This window comes from Mauremys mutica, chromosome 10 (genome assembly GCF_020497125.1).
Source record: "Mauremys mutica isolate MM-2020 ecotype Southern chromosome 10, ASM2049712v1, whole genome shotgun sequence".
Lineage (NCBI taxonomy): Eukaryota > Metazoa > Chordata > Testudines > Geoemydidae > Mauremys > Mauremys mutica.
Window position 1 is genome coordinate 43,819,761 of NC_059081.1, and position 25,404 is coordinate 43,845,164.

The 25,404-nt window shown below is 40.3% G+C and overlaps 1 protein-coding gene across 1 annotated transcript in view; it reads right to left on the reverse strand.

Annotated features, from left to right (window-relative positions):
• Nucleotides 1-511: 511 nt before the first annotated feature.
• Nucleotides 512-25,404, reverse strand: part of CCDC141 (coiled-coil domain containing 141) — a 158,937-nt gene continuing 134,044 nt past the window's right edge. The window contains exons 24-29 of the mRNA XM_045033130.1: nt 23,983-24,869; nt 21,409-21,581; nt 6,524-6,678; nt 6,295-6,424; nt 6,045-6,210; nt 512-979 (exon numbers count right to left, since the gene is read on the reverse strand). Of these exons, the coding sequence (XP_044889065.1) occupies nt 850-979; nt 6,045-6,210; nt 6,295-6,424; nt 6,524-6,678; nt 21,409-21,581; nt 23,983-24,869 (1,641 nt within the window). The 3' untranslated portion in view covers nt 512-849. The remainder of the gene's footprint in view (nt 980-6,044; nt 6,211-6,294; nt 6,425-6,523; nt 6,679-21,408; nt 21,582-23,982; nt 24,870-25,404) is intronic.

Sequence of the window (25,404 nt, forward strand, 5' to 3'; positions counted from 1 at the left end):
ATTGGCCTATCTATCACCAGGCACTATAATCCAAGTCTTGCAAACAATATGAATATATGAATAAAGTTCCTATTAGGCTGCCTTAAAAAGTTTCATCTGCCCCGAGACCATCATAGCAGCAATCCTGACTAGGTCCAGCCTTCCAGTTTCCAGAAATGATTCCTTGTCCATGCACAGCCCCCCTAGGAGCATTGCCAGAGACTTTGGGAACTGATCAACCCCCCACCCTCAGGTTTTAAATACATAGGATTAGCCAGCCATAAGAGACAAAAATTATTTCTATAATTCCCTGATTATAGAAGCCATTAATCCTTGACTGTGTAAATGAAAATTGAAGAGCTGAAGTCCTCCATTAGCTACTTAAGAGGAAAAATGGGGAAACCTGCTCTTCTTTCATTCAGTTGCTTGTATACCACAGTTGATAGTTGTTCTCAGTCTTGCTGACAGAATGGATATAAGAAAACTGACCTACCAACAAGGACGACTGTGGTCTTCAAAGGCCTATGAAAAGGTACTTAAAAAAGCAGAGGGGAATTTACTAATATCACATATAAATACACTTTCTTTTGAGGTGTGTTTTCTAATGTGTTTTATAAGCCAGGATAAAACAAGTGAAGTCGAAACCACAACATTTACGTCAAGTAGATTCTGCTATGCACGTGACTTTATTAATGAAATATAGAGAAACAAATTACAAATTCTAATTACTAGCATGTTCTTAGGTATTAATTAAGCAATACTCAGAGAGTCCCTTTCCCCCCTCACAATGTCAAATCTCCATGAAGATTCACAGCAAGCAATTAGTCCACTCATAAATTGGGCATCCTGAAGTTCAACCCATCTTCTTAATTAGATTTCCCCTATAATATCCTCTGGAGTAGCCAAGAGAAGTATGGGATCATGCTTCAAACTGATGTTAACCTCTTGCGACTCCACATGTGAAAAATAGGCACTCTGCAGCCAGTGTTTATGTTTTAACCTGTGCAAGCAAACACATTTAAATTAATATCAGCTACATTTTAATCTGGTGTAAATTACAGCACTCTTCATTCACCATTCTGCGGTGGTTGACAAAACTGCTCCTAAAATATCCAAGATCATGGACAGAAGTATGGAGTAATCCCATCCTTAACAGATTAGATCACTGGACTAAAACTTATTTTATTACTGGTGAAGAGTAAGAAGTAGCAGTGTTATGTACAAGCAGAGGAGTCAGAACAATAAAACAAAAGCCTTCAGGTTTTTGTTTTTTCTTTGGAACAGATGACATTTCACCATGATAAACAAAGCATGTACCTTTGCCTACTCAGCTGGATTTGAATAAGAGCACCAAGGGAGAAAGGATTTTTGAAGAAATAGAAGAGCAGTTTTTGCAAGCAATATGCTGCCCATGACATATGTTCTAGTTCTCTTTCCTGTGTTATGAGCTTTAATTCAGATCAACACATATCTCACAGATGGGAAGAGATTGAAGAACCAGCATTCTTGCACTCTCATCAACATAGCACAGCAGAACTTTTAGAGGATGCGAAGATTACAGAGAAAACTCAGATATTTATTCCTTCAAGAGAGATCATCAGTCCAAATGAAGCAGCATGAATACCACAATAATAATGAAAATTCTGGCGGCAAATACACAATGATCTGACCAATATAAAGGTTAGATCTTCGGTAGAGTGTCAAAGGTTAATTAGTACCACGTTGGCTGTCCTACAGACTCTCAACCACTTTCACAGGAAACAGGAACAGTCATTTGCTTCTTGCTAGCAAGATTCATGGAGATGTTTTTCTATTGAATAATCCTAAATGGAAATAATCCTAAATCCCTTAACCTCTCACTTTAGTTTCTCAGGGCATTTTAAGACAAAAAGATGGCCAAACAATCTACCTTTCACAGAGTTGTAACGTGCTTCATTAGAAGAACTGTTCAGGAATTTTCCATTGTTTTTGGTTTTGACAGAAAATGTGGTTTGAGGAAAAAAATAAAGATTTTCCACAGGTAAATTTTTATTTTGGCACCAGGAAATAAAATCAAAACAAAATATTTAATTTCAGGTCAAGTTGATCCAAATCAAATAATTTTGGTTTGTTGAACTGAGCCAAAATGTTGTTTTGTTTTGCATCATTTCATCAATAATCAGTGTCCACTTTAGCTTCCACTGTGCCTCATGTTTTTATTTTCCCCTGTGGGCTTGATTCCACAGCCCAGTGATATCTCTCATAATGCACCATGGTCTCGCCTGAGACTGAACCCCAATGTTGCATTAAGAGAGTCCCACAGCCCTCCAAAATGTTTCATTCTGATAAATTTCAAAAAATATTTAAATGTCATATTTTTTAGAATATGTTCCATTAAAGTTTTGATATTTTGACTTTTCATTCTAATTTGGGCTGAAAACAAACATCAAAATACCAAAGTTTCCCACTGGATGGAAATTCCAAGTTTCTCTCAGCTCTCCTTGTTAGATACATCATCTTGAAATCATAATATTCATTAGCATGAATGCTGCCTTCTAATTAGTGTAGTCATCCTTCAGCAGCCTATTCTTCCCCTGCCTCCACCAGCTTCTAGGCTCAGTCTCCTGTGCCAAACCAGTCCCAGTCCTCCTCCAACCCCCATCTCCTTGTCTGATCTGTCATCATGACTTCACCCCCAGGTTTTTCATCCAGTCTCAGTCTCCTCCCCTTGTTTATGTTTCTAAACAAAGTAACAATGAACTGATACTAGGGAGAAGTCAATTAACATAGACCTAGAATATAAAATGATTAGGGAGAAAAATACTTACCCCACAGCACTTTGCACAAAAAAATAGAATGTAAATCAGAGGGTGAAATATAGCCTTATGTAGGAAGATGTTACAAGGGTTATGCACCACTTATGTCTCATGTACTTAAGCTCTCAAAATTGATCCTAAGTAGGAAAAAAGCTGTGCATAGGCCCTGCACTGGGCCATTGAACAGCTGTGAATTTAACCCAAATCAATCTGACTTCAATGTCTGCAGAAGTTGACGACACCTTTTTTTCAATGTGCGTGTTAGTTCAATTAAAAAGTAGTGACTTTGCTACAGTTCGACTATGACGGATAGAGAGATGCTTTCCTAAGAAAAGGTGTAATCAAAGTTCTCTTATTGCAACAAGCTTCCCCTTCTAGTTGTGCTTTTCTTCACTCTCAAGTGAAGTCCATTCTCTTATTATGAGAATATTCCATTTGTTTTATGCAGCACTCAAAATACCGTAAAATACCTGCCAAATTCTCCATGATGTGAGCCGTCAAGTAGCTCCTGTGCCTTGGAAACCTCTGTACCTTACCTTGAAGATCCAAGTGTCATTTCAATTACTGATCTGTTTTAATTATGTCACTTTTGCTTTTTTGAGGATTGTAAAAAGAAGGTCAATGGAGCAAATTTACTGATGTAGCCACTATCAACTTTGGCTTAATTCTGCCTTCAGAAACACAACACATAAATTGCATTGACTTCATTGGGGATGGTGCACATATCCAAAAGTATGGTCTGACTCCCAACTGCAGCAGCGAATGCTATACAGCCAGTGAAAATGCATTGGATCACCATAATGTGGCATGAAGTCTTTTGTGAGAGCTTTCAGGTTTTTTTACAGAACTTTTGGGATGAATTTGCTAAGCATTTCTTAAAGCCCATATTCCAAACCCTGTAATTTGAACACGTTCATACTCCTAGCAGCAGTCACTGAACACAACATTATTTTTCAGGATAACACTAAACTGATCTTGTGAGTCAGCCAAATATGATTAGGAAAGATTTCAACATATGCAGGTAACAGTCATCACTTATGGATCAAATATTTTGATAAAATACTAACCTTTCTGAGATAAGACATAGGCTTTTAAGTAGGAAATTATTTTTATCCATTTTAGTGTCACAGTAAGTACTAATGCCACAGTGAGAATATGACCATTGTCTCCTGGGAATCTGGTGACATCATTGATGACTCTGGAGAATTCTGTCACTCCTCTCTCCTGCCTTCATTTCACAGTTTCATTCTGGTGAAAACTTGGTAACCTAATGTATAGGCATAGGACTTAAAGAAGCTGAATAATGTACCAGGGTGGTAAACGAGACCTCACATGTGGGCATCCTCTGCTATGCTAAAAAAACCCTTGCGCTCCTGCTAAGTTAACTTGGAACTTTTTTCAGGATACACCACTGATTTTATTTTTCAGCTGTTGAGTAAAGAGATCATATATAGATAGTGCCTTCTCTCTCTTCAAATGAGTGTGGAGGATGTACTATTCACATAACATGCCCAATTCATAAATGAAAGAATTTCCTTGGGAGACACTTTTAGAATAAGCAATGATAAAATGCATATAACAAATTCTCAAGCCTGTGGCCATTTCACTCACAAATCCTATACTTGCTTGGCACCGGTTAGTAGTGCATCCTTTTGTAGCAATAGTGTTGATATCTTGCTTCAGCTATACCAGCATGTAATAGAAGCTTTATTCCAAAGTGCCTTTGAGTAATTCAGTCTAAGAGGTTGTTATACACAACATAAGAATAGCCATACTGGGTGAGACCAATAGGTATTCTAGTTCAGTATCCTGTCTTCCAACAGAGGCCAGTGCTAGATGCTTCAGAGGGAGCAATTTATCAAGTGATCCATTCCCTATCACCCAGTCCCAGCTTCTAACAGTCAGAGGTTTAGGGACATCCAGAACATGGGGATATGTGTGTGTTCCTGACCATCCTGGCTAATAGCTGTTGAAGGACCTACCCTCCATGAACTTATCTAATTCTTTTTAAAATCCATTTATACTTTTGGCCTTCAGAACATCCCCTGGAAATGAGTTCCACAGGCTACATGTGCATTGTATGAAGAAGTATTTCTTTTTGTTTTAAACATGCTGCCTATTAATTTCATTGGGTGACCCCAAGTTCTTGTGTTATGTGAAGGGATAAATAACACTTCCTTATTTACTTTATCCACACCATTCATGATTTTATAGACCTCTATCAGATCCTTCCTCAGTCAGCTCCTTTCTAAGATGAAATGTCCCAGTCTTTCTAAGCTCTCCTCATATGGACGCTGTTACATACCTGTAATCATTTTTGTTGCCCTTCTCTGTCCCTTTCCCAATTCTAATGTCTCTTTTTTGAGGTGGAATGACCAGAACTGCATGTAGAATTCAAGGTGTGGGCATACCAATGGATTTGAATAGTGGCATTATGTTTTTTTCTGTCATATTATCTATCCATTTCCTAATGATTCATAACACAACTTTTTGGACTGCTGCTGCATATTGAGCAATGTTTTCAGAGAACTATCCACAATGACTCCAGGATATTTCTTGAGTGCTAACAGCTAATTTAGACCCCATCATGTTGTATGAATAGTTGAGATTATGTATTCCAGTGTGCATTACTTTGCATTTATCAACACTGAATTTCATCTGGCATTTTGTTGCCCAGTCACCCAGTTTTGTAACACTTCAGTCTGCTTTGGGCTTAACTATCTTGGGTAATTTTGTATCATCTGCAAACTTTGACAACTCACTGTTTACCCCTTTTCCCAGATCGTTTTTGAATATATTACATATTCATAAATGATAAGTTACCCACCTTGTCTCTGTAAACATGAGGTAATAACTTTTACTGGATCAAGTGAGACAAGCTTTTGAGCCACATAGACCTGAAGAAAAGCTCTGTGTAGCTCAAAAGCTTGTTTATCTCACCAACAGAAGTAAGTCCAATAAAAGATATCACCTCACCCACTTTGTCTCTCTAATGTCCTGGAACTGACAAGGCTAGAGTGACACTACATACAAGTTACATTTATGTAAGTTACACTTAGTTCTACGGTATAGTTAGTTATAAGATTTTATAAATTATATATGGATCTATGGTATCTTCTGATAGAAATCTAAATGCAGATGATAGCCATGTTATGATTCACTTACTCACTTTTGTATAATGTAAGACAACAGGGTCTTGCGCATGAATGAAGCTCAGTACAGCCACTACAGAATATTACAAGACACAGTACTCAGTAAATCTGAAGTTACCTCACTGACAGATGGTTAGCCATTGGCCTTTGACCTTTCATACAATGTGTGTCCTGATCTTGTCCCACTTCAGCTGTAGGGACAGTTATTTTTTCTAAAAAATATCCTTGTTCCTGTTTTGATTTTGTCTCAGTTTCAGTGGGAATTTCTGGTTTTTCATTTTTCTCTGAAACAAAACATGTATGTCAGTGACAGTGGTAACAACGTTCTCTTTAATTATACTAATGTGCATTGGAGGAGGGACATTCACCTGTAACTCTTATGAAAGCTGAACAGTATGCTTCCCCAACTTCATTGCTGGCCACACAAATATATTTCCCAGTATCAGCAAGGACTACATTTCTTTTAAAAAGGTAATAGGAGTCACCTAATTTCTCAGTCTGTAAAACAATAAGATATGTGCAGACAACCATTAGTAGCACACAGCAAGATATACTATCTCCCTCCCCAAGGAACACTTTAAAAAACTTAAGACATACACTGATGTTTCCAGCTACCAGTCTGATATCATCTTTAGTCCAAACAACATTTGGTCTGGGTATTCCACGTATAGTGCAATGCAGGATTAAATCTTCTCCTTCTTGTAGAGTTGTATGTCCAAATTTCTGTATGAAGTTTGGTTGTTTTCCTTGTACTGAAAAAAAAGTGTATACTGTACTTGAAATGGCACAACTAAAGCAAAAAAACAAAAACAAAAAAAAACCCCTTCTGCTTTCATTTTTTGATTATTGCATGGAGAAAAGAATACATGATTATGGTTGAGTCTCAAGAGTACTAGTTTACACAGCAGTAGAGGACATACATCTTTGAAATTATATTCCTTTCATTTAGCTTCTTGCCTGTGTGATATGGAGTGGAAATAGTGAAACTCTCCTTGGCACAAAGGGTGGTGAGCATCAAGACCTCCATGCATCAGGAGAGTGATATTAATTTCAAGGTAGCATTAGATAATCACATTATTTTTTATGAGTAATAGATAAATATATGGTGGATTACCTTATTGCAGTGAATAGTAAAACACATTTCCTACAGAATTTTAAGGAACAATGTCAAGACTGGCAAACTTTTGGGCTAGGATTACTGTTGCACATCATGCTTTTCTTGGCTTTGCTAGTCTGTGCGATCCTTCCAGGTTAGCAGCTTAGCGAAGCACACAAGAATCCTATTCTGCAAGAGGGTCAAATTCACACTAATGCTGAAGGACAGAACAGGATTTATGCACTCTTAAATTACCACTTAAGCCCCACATGAAAAACTAAGGTAGATTGCTACAAAGTAAAGGATTTTTAGAGCAGTCCAGACACTTAAATCACATCTTGCATCCCCTCCACATCAGAAATATATATTCTCTTTTTCTCCTCCATTATTTCATAATATACCATAGCATACAGATTTATTAAGAACAATACAAGGCAAACCCCACTGTATGCATTCTAGCTACCTTATTGTGAGGGTAAATCCTTTAGGCACATACAAGACTCTCATATAATAGAACTGTTAGTGTTTAGTAACCTTATCCAAAATATTTCACTGATTCAAATTTAACCAACTCTAGGGTGTGATTCTGCTGTCACTTATACTGGGATAATTCTGTTCAGCAGAATCATTCCTGAAATACACAAAAGTGAGAGCAAAATCAGTATGTCCCTCAAGAGTGTGCAACACCACTAACAGTGAATGATCATTAGTCCCCCAAACAAAAGTCTCTTCCATAGGGGCATGTCAGGGGCCAGTAGGGAGTGAGAGAAAGCATGGCCGGGATAGTCCTGAGCCCTTGCTATCTCCCGGCTACCACAAAGTCTATAATTAAACAGTGCAAGAGGACAAAACTATGTCAACAACTCAGGCCACCCCCACCCTCATCACAAACCGTGGGCCTGTGAGAGGCTAATCTTTAGGTGCTCCCATTGAAGTGAAGCAACACCACACACACCCCTTATTGCAGGCCATGGGTTTAAGCTACAAATAAGAGGTATTTGATGCGGTTGGCATAGAAGCAGCAGCAGATCTGGGGAGAGGGAATTTATATCCTCAGACAGTGCTCTTATGTTAATGACTATGAAGTTAGATCCTATCCAATGTTGCTGTGTAGCTGGAAGCAGAGGTAGTTTTGGAATGAAAAGCTCTTTACAGTCACCTACTAAATATATTCAGTGAGAATGCTAAGTAGAGAGGGTTATTGGAAACTATTTAGACCCCCAAACTGCCATCCACCAACAAAGGGCTAGTTAAACTATAGGCCGACACAGGCAACACAATTTATCAGGGATTAAACGAGCACTGGGAAAAAAGTAGGATTGGTCCAGGGAAAACGTTAAGTATACTGAAGTTTTTGATTTCCAAATCAGGTCAGAGGCAATCTCCCTGGAAATGTAAAGAAAACTTATGCAAACTGGAAATATTTTAACTGAGAAAAAGACATTTTAAGTTTCAAAATGTTCCGTGTGGGCAAAACCCCAGATTTGTTTGTTTTTTTTTAAAACAGAAACTTTTTGCTAATGCTTTTAGTTTCAATATGGAAGTTTTGAATGAAAAATTTCAACCTGCTCCAGTACCAAATAAATTTAACTCTCCTCATTTATTCTCCATTTGTCTTTTAGTTTAATATTTCCTACTGTGCAGCAATCAACCCTGTGGCAGCAGCTCATCTCCATGAAGCACAAGCAAGGTTTTTGGTAGCATAGATGAGCCACACCTCTCCTGCTCCCCATTTTCTTCTGTCTCTAAAATTTCTCTTTTCCACCTATTTGTCTCCCATTCTCTTTTTTGCCTATTGTCTCTCCCCTGTATCCTCCCCAACTCCTATTCCCTCCCCTTTTGTTTCCCTCTTGCATTTACCTATTTGTTCTACATCCCCTCCCCTCTTGGAGCATCCATATTTACTTTTTTGTGACCAGTAGGTGATCCTGCAAGGTACCAAGCCCCACAGAAAAAAAAAGAAAAGAATTAAAGGGTGTTCAGATTGGGCCATTAGTCCTTGAAGCTATGCTATTTCCTGATACTAATACATGGGGAAACCACTCGTGTTGCAAATAAGCTGATACACCAAAACATCAGAATGAATTTCTGATGCATCCATTGCAATACAGTTTCACAGACCCCCACAAATGCCTGTGAATTAATAAGGAGCTGTTCATTTTCTCCATTTTTTCAGTGCTATTGTTTTTTCAATAAGGCAGAGCCAATGGCTGTGTTGAGGTGGAATGATTTATGTGGTACCAGTGTTGGCACAAAAAGTTTTCTGATGAAAACCTACCATTCAAAGAAGCTGCTCATCTTTGCCACCATTGTGTATTTAAGTAATAGGAAGGGCCTACACCTTGTAGATGGGCACCTTTTAAATTATTTTAAACATAAAATTCAAAATGTGGTTTAGGGCAAATTTCCAGTCAACATGCTGTGAGCAGACATTGTGCCAGCCTACAGACTTACATGACAGTAAGCAGCCAAAAGACCATATACCATACATGATTCAAGTGTATGAGTCAAAGGCTTGCATCCCAGCTGAGAATATTAAAATTCAGTGTCTGCCTCTGGTTTCTGTGACTGTTGCTACAAAGATTAATTTGCACCATTAAGAACAAAACCGAGTCCCTTTCCTAGCTGTAGGAGAAGTGTTTGTGTAGCACTGTGGAATTATGTTGGACAAAGGTAGTGTATCACATGAAATTTCCTACATCTTTTTCACTCAACGGGATACTGTGATGCAGAGTCAATCTTTTGCCACCATAGAGATTTCTGTTCCGTACATCAGGCGAGTGTAGAAGCAAATGCTACTTATTTTGGACAGAAAAAGTTCAAACATCTGTTCAAATACAGCCATAAGGTGGCAAGGATTTCAGCTTTGATCTGGCTTCCTGTTGAATGTTAGTATATACTACAAAATTTATAGTGAAAACGGAGTTCATCTTCTAACAACAATTTTAATGGACATAGACTGCTACAGGCAATCAAGCTTTCCGCCCCTCCTCCCCATTATATCATCTTGAAACTGCAAATGGATCTAAACTGGTGTTCTAATTTTATATTAATATTTCATCCCATGAGTCACCAAGGCTAAAAGTAAGTTTAGAGCCTCTTTGAAAAGTGCTCCCCACCCCCCCCCACCCCACCCCAGGTCTTCAGTCGTAAAACACTCCCATTTCTATCTCTAAAGGTCTAGAGGATAATGGACCTGAAATCTGTCTCTGGTTCCAGGTTGTCTTTTGCCCATCTATCACCCCACATTAATGTAATTCTTGGACTCGAAAGGGATTTCACATTTGGAGAAACAAAGTAATTATTTCTACAACAGGTTGCTTAAAGAAAAAAACAAAAAAAGCACAGCAGCTCTTTCGGGGAAAAAAAGCATCAAGGTTTAGAATGTTTAGATATAGGCTCAACAGAGAGGATCCATCACATAGCACATCAGGTACCCGGCTTTCCCCCCCACACTTATAGTGTTGAAAAAGCAGCAAAGAATCCTGTGGCACCTTATAGACTAACAGACGTTTTGCAGCATGAGCTTTCGTGGGTGAATACCCACTTCTTCGGATGCAAGTGGTGGAAATTTCCTGGGGCAGGTATATATAAGCAAGCAAGAAGCAAGCTAGAGATAACGAGGTTAGATCAATCAGGGTGGATGAGGCCCTGTTCTAGCAGTTGAGGTGTGAAAACCAAGGGAGGAGAAACTGGTTCTGTAATTGGCAAGCCATTCACAGTCTTTGTTTAGTCCTGAGCTGATGGTGTCAAATTTGCAGATGAACTGGAGCTCAGCAGTTTCTCTTTGAAGTCTGGTCCTAAAGTTTTTTTGCTGTAGGATGGCCACCTTAAGATCTGCTATTGTGTGGCCAGGGAGGTTGAAGTGTTCTCCTACAGGTTTTTGTATATTGCCATTCCTAATGTCTGATTTGTGTCCATTTATCCTTTTCCTTAGAGACTGTCCAGTTTGGCCGATGTACATAGCAGAGGGGCATTGCTGGCATATGATGGCATATATTACATTGGTGGAAGTGCAGGTGAATGAACCGGTGATGTTGTGGCTGATCTGGTTTGGTCCTGTGATGGTGTTGCTGGTGTAGATATGTGGGCAGAGTTGGCATCGAGGTTTGTTGCATGGATTGGTTCCTGAGCTAGAGTTACTATGGTGCGGTGTGCAGTTGCTGGTGAGAATATGCTTCAGGTTGGCAGGTTGTCTGTGGGCGAGAACTGGTCTGCCACCCAAGGCCTGTGAAAGTGTGGGATCATTGTCCAGGATGGGTTGTAGATCCCTGATGATGCGTTGTAGGGGTTTTAGCTGGGGACTGTATGTGATGGCCAGTGGAGTCCTGTTGGTTTCTTTCTTGGGTTTGTCTTCCAGTAGGAGGCTTCTGGGTACACGTCTGGCTCTGTTGATCTGTTTCCTTATTTCCTCGTGTGGGTACTGTAGTCTTGAGAATGCTTGGTGGAGATTTTCTAGGTGTTGGTCTCTGTCTGTGGGGTTAGAGCAGATACGGTTGTACCTCAGTGCTTGGCTGTAGACAATGGATCTTGTGGTGTGTCCGGGATGGAAGCTGGAGGCATGAAGGTAGGCATAGCGGTCGGTAGGTTTTCGGTATAGGGTGGTGTTGATGTGACCATCACTTATTTGCACCGTGGTGTCTAGGAAGTGGACCTCCCGTGTAGATTGGTCCAGGCTGAGGTTGATGGAGGGGTGGAAGCTGTTGAAATCGTGGTGGAATTTTTCCAGAGTCTCCTTCCCATGGGTCCAGATGATGAAGATGTCATCGATGTAGCGTAGGTAGAGAAGGGGCGTGAGTGGACGGGAGCTGAGGAAGCGTTGTTCCAGGTCGGCCATAAAAATATTGGCATATTGTGGGGCCATACGGGTGCCCATAGCGGTGCCACTGATCTGGAGATATATATTGTCAGCAAATTTGAAATAGTTGTGTGTGAGGATAAAGCCACAGAGCTCAGCAACCAGGTGTGCTGTGGCATCATCAGGGATACTGTTCCTGACAGCTTGTATTCCATCAGTATGTGGGATGTTTGTGTAGAGAGCCTCTACATCCATGGTGGCCAGGATGGTGTTTTCTTGGAAGGTCACCAATGCATTGTAGTTTCCTCAGGAAATCAGTGGTGTCACGGAGATAGCTGGGAGTGCTGGTAGCATAGGGTCTGAGTAGAGAGTCTATATATCCAGACAGTCCTTCAGTGAGAGTTCCAATGCCCGAGATGATGGGGCGTCCAGGATTTCCGGGTTTGTGGATCTTGGGTAGTAGATAGAATAACCCTGGTCGGGGCTCTAAGGGTATGTTGATTAGTTCTGGTGTTAGTGTAGGGAGTGTCCTGAGTAGATGGTGCAGTTTCTTAGTGTATTCCTCAGTGGGATCTGAGGGAAGTAGCCTGTAAAATTTAGTATTGGAGAGTTATCTGGCGGCCTCCTTTTGGTAGTCAGACCTGTTCATGATGACAACAGCACCTCCTTTATCAGCCTCTTTGATTATAATGTCAGGATGGTTTCTGAGGCTGTGGATGGCATTGCGTTCTGCACGACTTAGGTTGTGAGGCAAGCGATGTTGTTTTTCCACAATTTCTGCCTGTGCACGTCGGCGGAAGCAGGTTTTTGTATATTGCCATTGTATATAAAACCTGTAGGAGAACACTTCAACCTCCCTGGCCACACAATAGCAGATCTTAAGGTGGCCATCCTACAGCAAAAAACTTTAGGACCAGACTTCAAAGAGAAACTGCTGAGCTCCAGTTCATCTGCAAATTTGACACCATCAGCTCAGGACTAAACAAAGACTGTGAATGGCTTGCCAATTACAGAACCAGTTTCTCCTCCCTTGGTTTTCACACCTCAACTGCTAGAACAGGGCCTCATCCACCCTGATTGATCTAACCTCGTTATCTCTAGCTTGCTTCTTGCTTGCTTATATATACCTGCCCCAGGAAATTTCCACCACTTGCATCCGAAGAAGTGGGTATTCACCCACGAAAGCTCATGCTGCAAAATGTCTGTTAGTCTATAAGGTGCCACAGGATTCTTTGCTGCTTCTACAGAACCAGACTAACACGGCTACCCCTCTGAGTGTTGAAAAAGTATATGAAATTGCATTTCACATTCCTTTTTGTCCATCCCACCTGGTGCATCACTAATCTCTCCTGCCTGGGACTAACATTTCAGATCTGTGAACAGCAGCTCCAACTGCTATTTAAGAAACAAAAAGTTTCCTCAGAGCCCCACCCCATGGAAATTCCCTAAGAGATTATGTTGGGCTGAGATACTGCTCAGCCAATAGTCAGTCATGGGGGATATCGCAACTCAGGATGCCTTTTTGGCTAGTAACTAGGGTGACCAGATGTCCTGATTTTATAGGGACAGTCCTGCTTTTTGGGTCTTTTTCTTATATAGGTTCCTATTACCCCCCACCCCCATCCTGATTTTTCACATTTGCTGTCTGGTCACCCTGCTAGTAACAGAAGCTTTATCCCAGGACCTATACAAGGGAACGCTAAGGCTGCTATGACCACCTGTTCTGGGGCACTCTGAAAACTCAGACCGGGCTCTGGCACTCAGGATAACAAGGGACAGCCCTGCAGGGCGGAACTTTTTAGTGCTAAACGACACATGCCTAGACCTCCTGCCCCTTTAAAAGCAACCCGCCTTTCTTCAGCCAAACGCCAGAGTCCGGTTACAAGCAGAGCCCCGCAGATAAGCGCGGGATGAGCCGTACCTCAGCCGCTTCCCCGCTGAGAGGAAAACCACCTGCTGCCCGCGAGCTCCAGCCCTCTCTGTCTCGGCTCCCGCCCGAAAGAGAGTCCCGAGCCTTCCCCAGCGCCTCGCCCATCGCTTACACCTGGGCCTTCTTCTGGCGACTTTAACCGCTTCCCGCCCTCCCGCCTTCTGGGCACGGGCTAACCGACCCGCTTCAGCCCACAACATGCCCCGCAGCCGGGCAGCCTCGCGCTCCTCACGAGCGGAGGGGTGGGGGTGATCGCTCCCTTTCTTAAGTAATTATAACATCGCTGGCTCCAGCCCCGTTTCCATTGCTCGGGGGCAGGCCAGGGGCAGCTCTCGCGGGCAATGAATGGAGGCCACGTTTCAAACAGTCACTCCCACCGTGTCTGACCCTCCTGCGGGCTTGTCAGCGGTCCCGGGGGCAGGGGACCTCGCACAGGGGCGGCTGCAGGCCCCAGCACGCCAAGCGTGCTCTGGTGGGGGGGCGCTCTGCCGGCGCCGCGAGGGGGGCAGGCAGGCTGGCTGCCTCCGGGGTTTGCCTGCGGAGGGTCCGCTGGTCCCGCGCTTCGGTGGCCCTCCCGCAGGGGCAGGCAAAACCCCTAGAGCTGCCCCTGACCACGAGCCTGCACAAAACCTAGTTCTCTAGGGAAAGGGCTGAAAGCAAAATGGTGGGTGTAAAATACCGGTGACTGGCATGTTTGAAGCGGAAAGAGTAAATCCTTCTGCGGCGAGGAGCGGTAACGAGCAATCAGAGCGTGGAGCCCTCACGCTGTTTGTCCCGGACAGACGCTAGCTGCGGTGCCGCGCAGAAAGTTTTGAGCGCTCATTAGGCTCAGTGACCAGCGAGCTTCCACGTGGGCCGTTTGGCATCAGGACATCTGGCAACCATCAGCACGTATTATACCTTTGCTCGTGAAGCCCAGTATTAACAGTGGGAAAAGACCCTTCACTGTCCCGCAGTTTGGCAAAATAGCTCTGCTGTCTGTCTCTGTTTATTGCAAACAGCCACAGAGTGCCTGAGCACCAGGCAGCGATTAAAAGAACCCTATCTGTAAAATTGTGATTTAAATATTAGACTAAATACAATATTTGATTAAGGCAAGTGAAAAGCAAGTGCATACTAACCTAACAACACTCTCTGAAATGTAGTACTCAGAGATAATATTAGTATTACTGACCAATGGAACTGTATGCTTCTGCATTTGATTTACTAACATCTACAAAAAGGGACTTAGCCTTACTCTCCTGTTTTATCTTTCATTTAATATCTCTGTCCTCTCACTTTGCTAAAATAACAGTATTTTCAAAATATTTCTTCATCTAAGTTGCACTTCAGTCTGCCCCTCATGCAGCAATACTGTAAATACCATATCTCCAAGCCCATCTATTGTGTACTCCCAAAAATAATCATGTATTTCAGTTAGGAAAGCTGGCTTATTTTCTCTCTGACTTTTCTTTTTCTGGGCTAAAGTTTGAAGTATTTATTTAGGCAAAAATCTCATGGAAAGCAGTGTGAATTTTGGGTGAGAGATGACCAAATAAGGACTGCAAGATTTAGTTCCATATCTAGAATTATTTTTATAATGGCTGTCAAGCTATTAAAAAAATTAAGTGCAATTAATCACATGCTTAATCACTTTTTAAATTGCGCTATTAAACAATAAAATACTTAAATATTTTTGGATGTTTTCTACATTTTCAAATATATTGATTTCAATTACAACATAGAATACAAAGTGTACAGTGCTCACTATATTTTTTATTACAAATATTTGCACTCTAAAAACAAGGGAAATAATATTTTTCAATTCACCTAATGAAAGTACTGTAGCACAATCTTTTTATCACAAAAGTTGAACTTGCAAATGTAGAATTATGTACAAAAAATAACTGCATTCAAAAATTAAAAAATGTAAAACTTTAGAGCCTACAAGTCCACTCAGTCCTACTTCAGCCAATCGCTCAGATAAACAAGTTTGGTTACAATTTGCAGCAGATAATGCTGCCCGCTTCTTGTTTACAATGTCACCTGAAAGTGAGAACAGGTGTTTGCATGGCACTCGTGTAGCCGGCATCACAAGATATTTACTTGCCAGATGCGCTAAATATTCATATGTCCCTTCATGCTTCCACCACCATTCCAGAGGACATGCGTCCATGCTGATGACGGGTTCTGCTTGATAACCATCCAAAACAGAGCAGACCGATGCATGTTCATTTTTATTATCTGAGTCAGATGCCCTTAGCAGAAGATTGATTTTCTTTTTTGGTGGTTCAGGTTCTGTAGTTTCCGCATTAGAGTGTTGCTCTTTTAAGACTTCTGAAAGCATGCTCCCTACCTCATCCCTATCAGATTTTGGACGACACTTCAGATTCTTAAACCTTGGGTCCAGTGCTGTAGCTATCTTTAGAAATCTCACATTGGTACCTTCTTTGCCTTTTGTCAAATTTGCTTTGAAAGTGTTCTAAAATGAACATGTGCTGGGTCATCCTCAAAGACTGCTATAACATGAAATATATGGCAGCACGTGGGTAAAACAAAACAGGAGACATAGAATTCTCCCCCATGGAGTTCAGTCACAAATTTAACTAACACATGTTTTTTTAACAAGCATCATCAACATGGAAGCATGTCCTCTGGAATGGGGGCCAAAGCATGAAGGGGCATATGAAGGGTTAGCATATCTGGCATGTAAATACTTTGCAACGCCTGCTACAAAAGTGCCATGTGAGTGCCTGTTCTCACTTTCAGGTGACATTGTAAATAAGAAGCAGGCAGCAGTATCTCCCATAAATGTAAACAAACTTATTTGTCTTAGCAATTGGCTGAACAAGAAGTTGTACTGAATGGACTGGTAGGCTCTAAAGTTTTAAATTGTTTTGGTTTTGAGCGCAGTTATGTAACAAAAAGAAATCTACATTTGTAAGTTACACTTTCATGATAAAGAGATTGCACTACAGTACTTGTATGAGTTGAATCGAGAAATACTATTTCTTTTATAATTTTTACAATGCAAATATTTGTAATCAAAAGTAATATAAAGTGAGCACTGTACACTTTGTATTCTGTGTTGTAATAGAAATCAATATTTAAAAATGTAGAAAAACATCCAAAATATTTAATAATTTTCAGTTGGTATTCTATTAACAGTGCATTTAATCACGATTAATTTTTAATTGTGATTAATTTTTTGAGTTAATCACGTGAGTTAACTGCAATTAATCAACAACCCTAATTTTTACTTTATTTTTTGGTAGAAAGAAACATAAGAAAGGCCATATTGGGTCAGACCAATGGTCCATCTAGCCCAGTATCCTGTCTTCCGACAGTGGCCAATGCCAGGTGCTTTAGAGGGAATGAACAGAACAGAGCAATTATAGAGTGATCCATCCCCTGTCATCAAGTCCCAGTTTCCAGCAGGTGGATGTTCAGGGACACAGAGCATGGTATTGCATCCCTGACCAATTTGCATGTGCTTGATTAAAAAGGAAAGTTGATCTTTTGACAAGGAAAGCAAGCATCCTGGGCCCAATCTTGCTGCCTTTAAAGCCAACAGCAAGACTCCTGATGGCTTTAATTGGAACAGAGTTGGCTTCTCTGACTGCAATTTACCTTAGTGCAAAGGGTCCTTATGAGGCCACTTAACCTCCATTTAAATCTTTAAGAGTGCCTAGTACAAAGGGCACCGGGGTGAATTTTACTTTCTCAATGTGCTCACTTTAATTCATTTTGCTTTGGCACAGCATTTGATCACCTCTTAATCCTTCTCCAGTAAGGATCTGATAAGACATGAGCTACTTTATCATTTACAAGACAGCATTTATGAAGGGGAAACTACTCTGGGCTCCATTCAGCCTGATTGGTGAATGGGGCATTAACCCATGGAATGCAGCTTTCCTGGTACACACAGCATGGGGGCTGCCCCTTCTCCAGCCAGCAATACCTGGTTTTGTAATTGCATTGGCTGGGTGAATAGCTCAGCACAGCAGCACTTATGGGAGAGCTTTGTGCCACTGCAACCTCCCCGTCTGGAATAACTTCTCACAACCCATCACCTTGAATCAAGACTTGTACACCAGTCTTCAAAGCGCACACTCAGATAAACCATGTTCACAGGCTGTTCAGTTCAATAGCGCACTTATATGATAACGAGCAGAAAAATGAACATGCAATGTTTAGCAATAATATGCATTTCAGTTTAACCATTTAAGTTACAATTTAGCAAAGAAAAAAGTACACTATTGATTTAAAATAGATTTATCCAGGAAAGGATAAATATGATCAGAGTGAGTAAATTCAGGTGGCTTGGGAGCTTGATGAGAGCTTAAACATGAGGGCCATGAGATGCCTATTCTGCTGTTTGTTTTATGAAATATTTTCATAGCTTTGGACACTATAGGGTTTGCAAGTCAGTTCTTGCTATTTCTGAGTACAAGTATCCCCACACAAAGGATTCTCTTTGACCCCTCCCCTCTCAAAGGAAAGATGATAGTCTTTCGTACTATGCTAGGAATTGAGAGTATAAGCTAGAATCTAATGTAGGCTACATAGCCTACAAGAGTATGAACATCATCAGTAAAAGGATGGAAGTGATATTTCTCTGAGATAGACCTGAGTGTCACATACTTGGAGAGACTTGCAATCAATTTTCCCAACTGGGCCCCGATTGTGGTGCTGAGACTTTGCACACAAATCATTTGAACCCTTCCTCAGTCACACTGAGACCTGTGAAAGAAAAATCTGGAGATTTTATTTAAAAATAGTAAATGTGCATAGTTGACAAATATGTATCACTTCATTTACATAAATGAGAGCAAGTGTCTAGATCCAAGTGCCTAAACATAAATCTACCTCCAATTCCTTTTCTATCCCATAGTAGAGACAGAAGAACTTAACTGCAAGCCCAGGTCTCCCATCTGCATGCACCTTCCTTTCCTCAAGGGTCTTGCACTTTGGCTGGGATCCCATCCCATCCCATCCCATCCAGGGCTGGTCTCCTAAAGCAGTGTTTCTCAACCTTTTTAATACCAGGGACCAGCTTGCTGCCTTCCTAAACTGTGTCAAGGACCGGTGATGAACACACTTGGGCAGTTAGCCTGCCTCCCTCCTCCCCCACCGCCCACTGCAGCTATGCTGCTATTTTTAGCATGCTAGTTAGATCAAAACTAGCATGGGTACATCCACCTGAGCTGGAAATTACAGTTCCAGCTGCAGTGTAGACATGCTCTAGGAGACTCAGCATGTTTGCCCATATCGGTACAGAAAATGGGGTGGTACAAAAAGGAACCCATGGGTTTCAGTCTGTGGGGAAAAGTCATGGTGAAAGGCAAATTACCCTCTTGGTGGGGGGTTTGACTTTGAATTCTTGCATTGCTGAGTGGATTCTAATCTAATCCAGTATGATGAAAAGTGCTAAAAGAATTGGCACTGAATTAGACACAGCACCTTTTCATGTATTGATTGCAAATCTGCTGGCTTTCTGATGGCCTCCATCATTCTGTTTATTGTAAATGGAGATCAGGCAGTCAGGCACTGACATTTCAACAACAGGCAAAATACGAAACACATTACATCACGTTGGAGGGATACTTTGTTTTGTTTTATCTCAGTGCTTATTATAATGCATATGCAAGTAGGATTCTCAACATAGTTGTTTTGTAGCAATGAACGTGGATATAATCACCTGGAAACAAATACAAAACTTATTTTTTCTTCTGTAAAAATTCAAACATTCAGGATGTTAGTAATTATTAAATTAGTTTATTGTAAAATGAGAACTACATTTCCTGAAAAGTACTAAAGGGTATGGCTTACTTACTTAGAAGAATCCTTATGAAACAACATTTAGATGAGATGGCTGGACTTAGGGGTAATATAAATTCTATTCATAGTATGTTGTCTTTCCCCTCCTGCCAGCTCCCCCTTTCCCTGATGCTAGGCTATGTTGCCTTGAGGACGTCTCCTGTTTCAAAGTTACAAGATTTTAATAGAATTGCATCCACTGGGCCAAAAATCCAAATGTTTGTCTCCAGCCTCATTGGCCTCCTGGTATTTGAAATATAGATTCTGTTCAGATCATGTTGTGCAGTCAAGAATTCATTTTCTTGTTGTAAATTTTGCAAAAGATTGTAAGTCTCTCCCTGCCCCTTATAAATTTCCCACACAAGCAAATTCATTATGTGAAAGCAGTAAATTGAGAATAAAAGAAAAACATTATACAAATGTTCACCGACTGCTTTTAGTGTATGGATAGATGTTCCTAAGTTTCATAAGAAATAGTAGGAATTAATAAGTTGAATATCTCACCCATTAAGTAGGCTGATAATTTATGGGCAAAGTCTTTCAGTGGCATAATTATTTTTCTTGCCTTTGTCAAAAACCTTAAATAAATTATTCTTTGAATCAAAGATATTACACTGATGCAACTATGTTTATAATAAAACAATATTTTGCTTGTCCTCATCAGTAGTGAAATGTAACTAACATGCAAGCAAATTCCTCTTTTGAATGTTACAACTTTAAAGTTGCAGCTCATTTCTCATTGCAGTAGTTTACGTGAAAACTCAGAGAAAAATCCATCCTTTTCATTTTATCATTTATCCTAATGCATCCACTAGCCAATCCTTTGAGTATATCCCTTGATCTCTTTGAAAACAATTTATTAAAAAGGAATTAAAAATGGGCTCAAGGTCCAATGCATAGAAGATTATCTGTCCCTTTTCATGTTAACAGCTGGGAGTATAAAACATCTATATCTTTCATTTAACATTTTATAAGAAGAGAAAAAAGGATCATAAGAATTATGCCATATATAGAGGCAGTGGGTATATAGGGCAGCTAAGTATATTGAAAAAGTCTTACTTTGAAACGATCTAGTTGTCATGGGAATATTGTAAAACAGGGGCTACTTCTCTTACTTAACCATCACCACCAACAAGGGGGCAGAGCCTCAGCTGGGGAAGATTAGCAAAGCTTCACTGACTTCAGTGGAACTATGAGAATTTACAGTAGCTGAGGCTCCAACCCTTGCTTTAAAGTCACTCAGACAAGACATGTTTTATTAAGCAGAGCCCTAGTATTTAAAACAGAAAGTAGCGATCTGGTATATGCCAGTGCACTATGAATATTACTATAATGTACTGTATGGGTTTGAGTAGCTACACCATACCAAGAGACATTTAAAGCGTACATGAGAAAAATGTCACCAGAAACTACACATTTGATGTAATAAGCATCATGCTATATAAATTGATTTGAGCACCATGTTCCCGGATGCACTTTGACACATTATGGTCTCTACAAAGAGCACAATTTGTAAGATTTTTTTATTAAGTCTAAGACATCTTGTTTTAGAGTGCAAAACTGTGTCCATCATCCCAACTAAAATTTAAACTAAACATTAATATGCTAAAGGAAAATGAACATTTGATGTAGCAGTGGCATTAACAAAACATCCAGTGTGACACATAAGCAGATTGGTACACAGTTTGTGAAGGTGCAGTGGAAGATAACTGATTTATTGTTGCATCAGTTTGTGAGAATTAAGTCCCGGTGCGGTCAGTATCACACTTACTACGTGAATAGCGAGTACATTAGTGATACGCTAATATAGATAACACACAGCATTATCCAGTCTATTCTTGTGATAGGTGGCCTGTTACCTTTCACATGGAGGATGGCACTTGATGAGATAGTGCCACTAGAATTTTTAGCCCGAACAACATAGAGGCCAGCATCTGCATCACACACCTTCTGAATGAACAAAGCATGCTTTGTCTCCTTTTGTAAAAGCTTTAAGTGCTCATCTGTGGTCAATTTCTGGCCCTTCTTGTACCTGAAGCAGAGAGTCAGTTTTCAAGTCAGGTTTACATCAGTGTTTGCTGAAGCAGAATTTGCTGATTTCAGACAACCTCTACAATAATGTTAGCAGTAACAGTAATTGCCAGCAATCACTCCCCAGTTCCCTCCATTTAGAACAGTTATATTTAAATAAGATATACAAAATAGCTACGATGTTGTGTAATGTTAGAAAAGATACAAATGGGAGCTCTGATCCTGTGACCTGCGCTTTACAGGCTCACACTACTGTGCCACCTCATTGGCAGCAATGGGGTTCTGCTGAGACCAGCTTGCAAGATTGGGTGCTAAGTTTTCTCTCTGAGAATTTTTGAATTTATTTTTAAATAAAATCTTGCTAACAAAGGGTTAAATTCATCTATGTCTAAAGGGTCTGCAGAAGACCATATGCATCATGTAAGCCCTGCAGTAATGGCTTAAGTGACTCTTAAATGGTGCACAAAGCATCATCCAAGTCAAGTCCTTCAAAGAAGGATGGTTTGGTGGCTAAGGCACAGGCCAAGAACTTTGGAGACCCAGGTTCAATTCCCTGCTCAGATTCCTGCGTGAACTTGGGCAAGTCACTTAGGCCCACATCCTCAGAAGTATTTAAGTACCTAGTCTAAAGAAATCACTGGAAGTCAGGCACCTTTGAGGATCTGGACTTTAGTCTCTGTGTGTGTCAGTTCCCCTCCTGTAAAATGGGGATAAGAACCTTAAAGACTGGGAGGCACTCAGATAACTATGGTGAGGATGTGGCCATGGAAGTACCTTAGATAGATTAGACAGACACACATACATAGGAATTTCAGCCAGAGAAAACAGAAAGAGAGTGTATAAGCCTGGTGTTCCCCTCACTTATACCAATGTAAAGCTGGTGTAATTCAATTGGACCAGGTTCTGAGCTAATGACAATTAATGTAGCTTCACTGACTTCAGGGGACCTATGCCAATTTACACCACCAGAAGATCTGGCCCACTGATCTCAATGGTGGTACTGCTGATTTACTTTCTGTAAGGTAGGCCCTAATTGTCTGATTCTGTAGTTTCTACATATACTACATTTAACATTGCTCACATGCAAAACTGACATTCCTATTATATGATATGTCTGTTAAAATATATAACTCTGTGCAATCAAAATTGGATACAATGATTCTGGACTGACTTATGAAAATAGTGAAAGTGGATTTTTTTTACAGTAAATTGTGGCTTGAGAAAGGTTCAACTTAAAGTTTATTTTGAAAAACAAGTAAAAATCCCAGCAACATTTTCGTTTGTGCTGAATCAATGTTTAATAGCACTTAAAAACAGAATTCTAAAGACCTCTTAATTCATCAGCAATATCTTCTCAAAGTGTAGGAGACAGGGATTAAAAACTGATGACTGTATTACTGATATAGACAGAAGGTACTGAGTGTTTCAGTATTTGATGTGTTTTGCAATTCTTCAGGGAAAAATTCAGATGATTAAAAGACTACCAAAAATAAATTGTACTCTGTATGTGATAGTTTATGGTATGTGGTAAACTCTCTCTCTCTCTCTGTAAATGGAGAGATGTTTCTCTATCGGTCTCTGCTTTCCATTGTATTACTAGGTATTGCAAAAACTTGGACTAAAATAGCTCCAGGGGCATGGACCTCCATTAGCAAATTAAAGCAGACGTTCTCTATGGGAATTTGGAGAAAATAAGTGGATGATATGGCTATGGGAAATTAGAGTTGGGTTTTATTAAAATAAGCCAGCACATAAAGTTCTAAAGATGACTTTATTGTGAAATCTTCTGGACCCTCCATCACGCTCTTAAAATCTTTAGTAAAGGATTTATCAAAAGATTTTACTCTGAAGAGATATTTATATTTCTCACTGATAAAAGTTCCTACAAATGTAATAAAAACAACATACTTTTGATGGTTAAAAACTGTGCATGGGAAACGTGGAGCAGACAGTGAATATTCAGTGAAAAACTGGAGTTCCTCGTGTATATACTTATTTTCTTTGTGTTCAGTCTCTCCATTTTTTGGGAAGAGGGGATGCTTGCAAGTAGCTTGCAAGGCACACAGTAAGTTGGCTCCGAAGGGGGAATTTTCTTTCAAAATCATTTTAAAAAGTGGAATGTTATACTGAAAAATAATGTAACAAAAAAGTGTTTGATGTGTTTGCATTTGAAAATAAATGTTTGCTGCTCTGATTATTCATAAAGTTGACAGCAGTGATATTATTTCAAGTGGGTTAATTGAAAAAAAAAGTTTTCTTTGTAAATGGAACCATGCAGAAGTGTGGAGTGATATGGATAACAAGCAATTCTCTCTAATTTTCAGATTAGTACACATAGTTATAAGTAGTGCAATGTGTATTTCTACAGGTATATTTAGTTTTTCTCATTATAAGCTACCCACCATGTCAGTGAAGGCTCTGGAAATCCTGCTACGTCTACTTCCAAAGTCACCGGAGAACCTTCCATGACGGTTACATTGGACAGCAATTTGGAGAAGTTAGGCGCCTGTCCAGATAGGCTGGCCATGCTGTTCTTTTCTGATGCACTCTTAATCTCTTCTTGGGTGACCATCTGCCTCTGACAGCTCCTGGTGGCGTCTGATTGAAACATGAGACCTGAGACTGCATCAGGCAAAGCATGCAGCCTATCCTGGGTTTTAGTAAAATTATTAATGTCATGCAATTGTTCTTGTGTTTCTGTCATGCTTTGGTGAGCTTCATTGTGTTGTGTATGTGTCTCACACACTTCACTCATCATGCTATATGCAGGCTTTGCATGTATTGTGCAGGAAGCAGTGATGTTTTCAGGTACTTCTGGTGAACTAGAAGTCAAAGGAGATTCCATTCCAAATTTTGGATAGTGATCTATGGTAGATGGGAAAAATCTCTCTAACTCATCTGATATGGTTTCCCTTCTATGATTTGAAGTGTCAGCATAAGCAACAGGTGTTAAGAGATCAGACTCATCAGTCATTCTTTTACTGCCAGAGTTTATCTGCATTTGCAAGCTATAGGAGCTGACATGCAGACTATGAAAACTACTGCAGGGCTGCTCTTCCAGCTCAGCTTCAGAATGCAGGACGTCAGATTCAGGCATCTCGGAAAGCAAGGGCAAAGAGATATCATCAGGTGATATACATTTATATTCCTCCCTGGAGGGCGTTTCTTCTGCCAGCAGCTCAGCCTGTAAACTATCCTCTTTGGCAGAAGGAGACAGCGCCATATCCTGTGAAACGAAATCCTCACCAGCTGGGCAGACAACTGAAATATCAGCCAGTCTCGTCTCTTTCTTAAAAATAGAACAAAAAGAGAGAACAAGTAACTGTAGCGCACATCCATATTTTCATGCACAAGTTAGCAATAATATTTGGAATATTACTTCTTATTAAACTCAATCCACTCTGGGAAGCAGGAAGAAATTTGTGTGGCAGAGAATCACTAGCAGAAAATTTGCAGTTAGGTAACAGGAGCTTCAAACAGCTTGTATACAGCCTGAAAGGAAATACAATCTGAACACTTCATATTTTTATTGATATAGCACCTAATATCAATGTACAGGCTTTTATGTGAACAGGTGTTAACCAGTAGATTCCCTGTGCCCTGTGTTTACATGGATGTTTGTTAATCTGCTACTGCTTTGTGAATGGTCACCATAGTAACATGATATAGTATCTATTTCCTGCATGAGTTTGACTATACCATTCCTTCTTTATTATAGACAAGTTACTGGGTCCTTTGAATCTCTTGGGAAGAAAGTGGCTGGTTGCAGTTTGTGGGTTTAGGAGCTAGTCCAACAGGTTTAAGGAATTTTTAGAACATTTTAA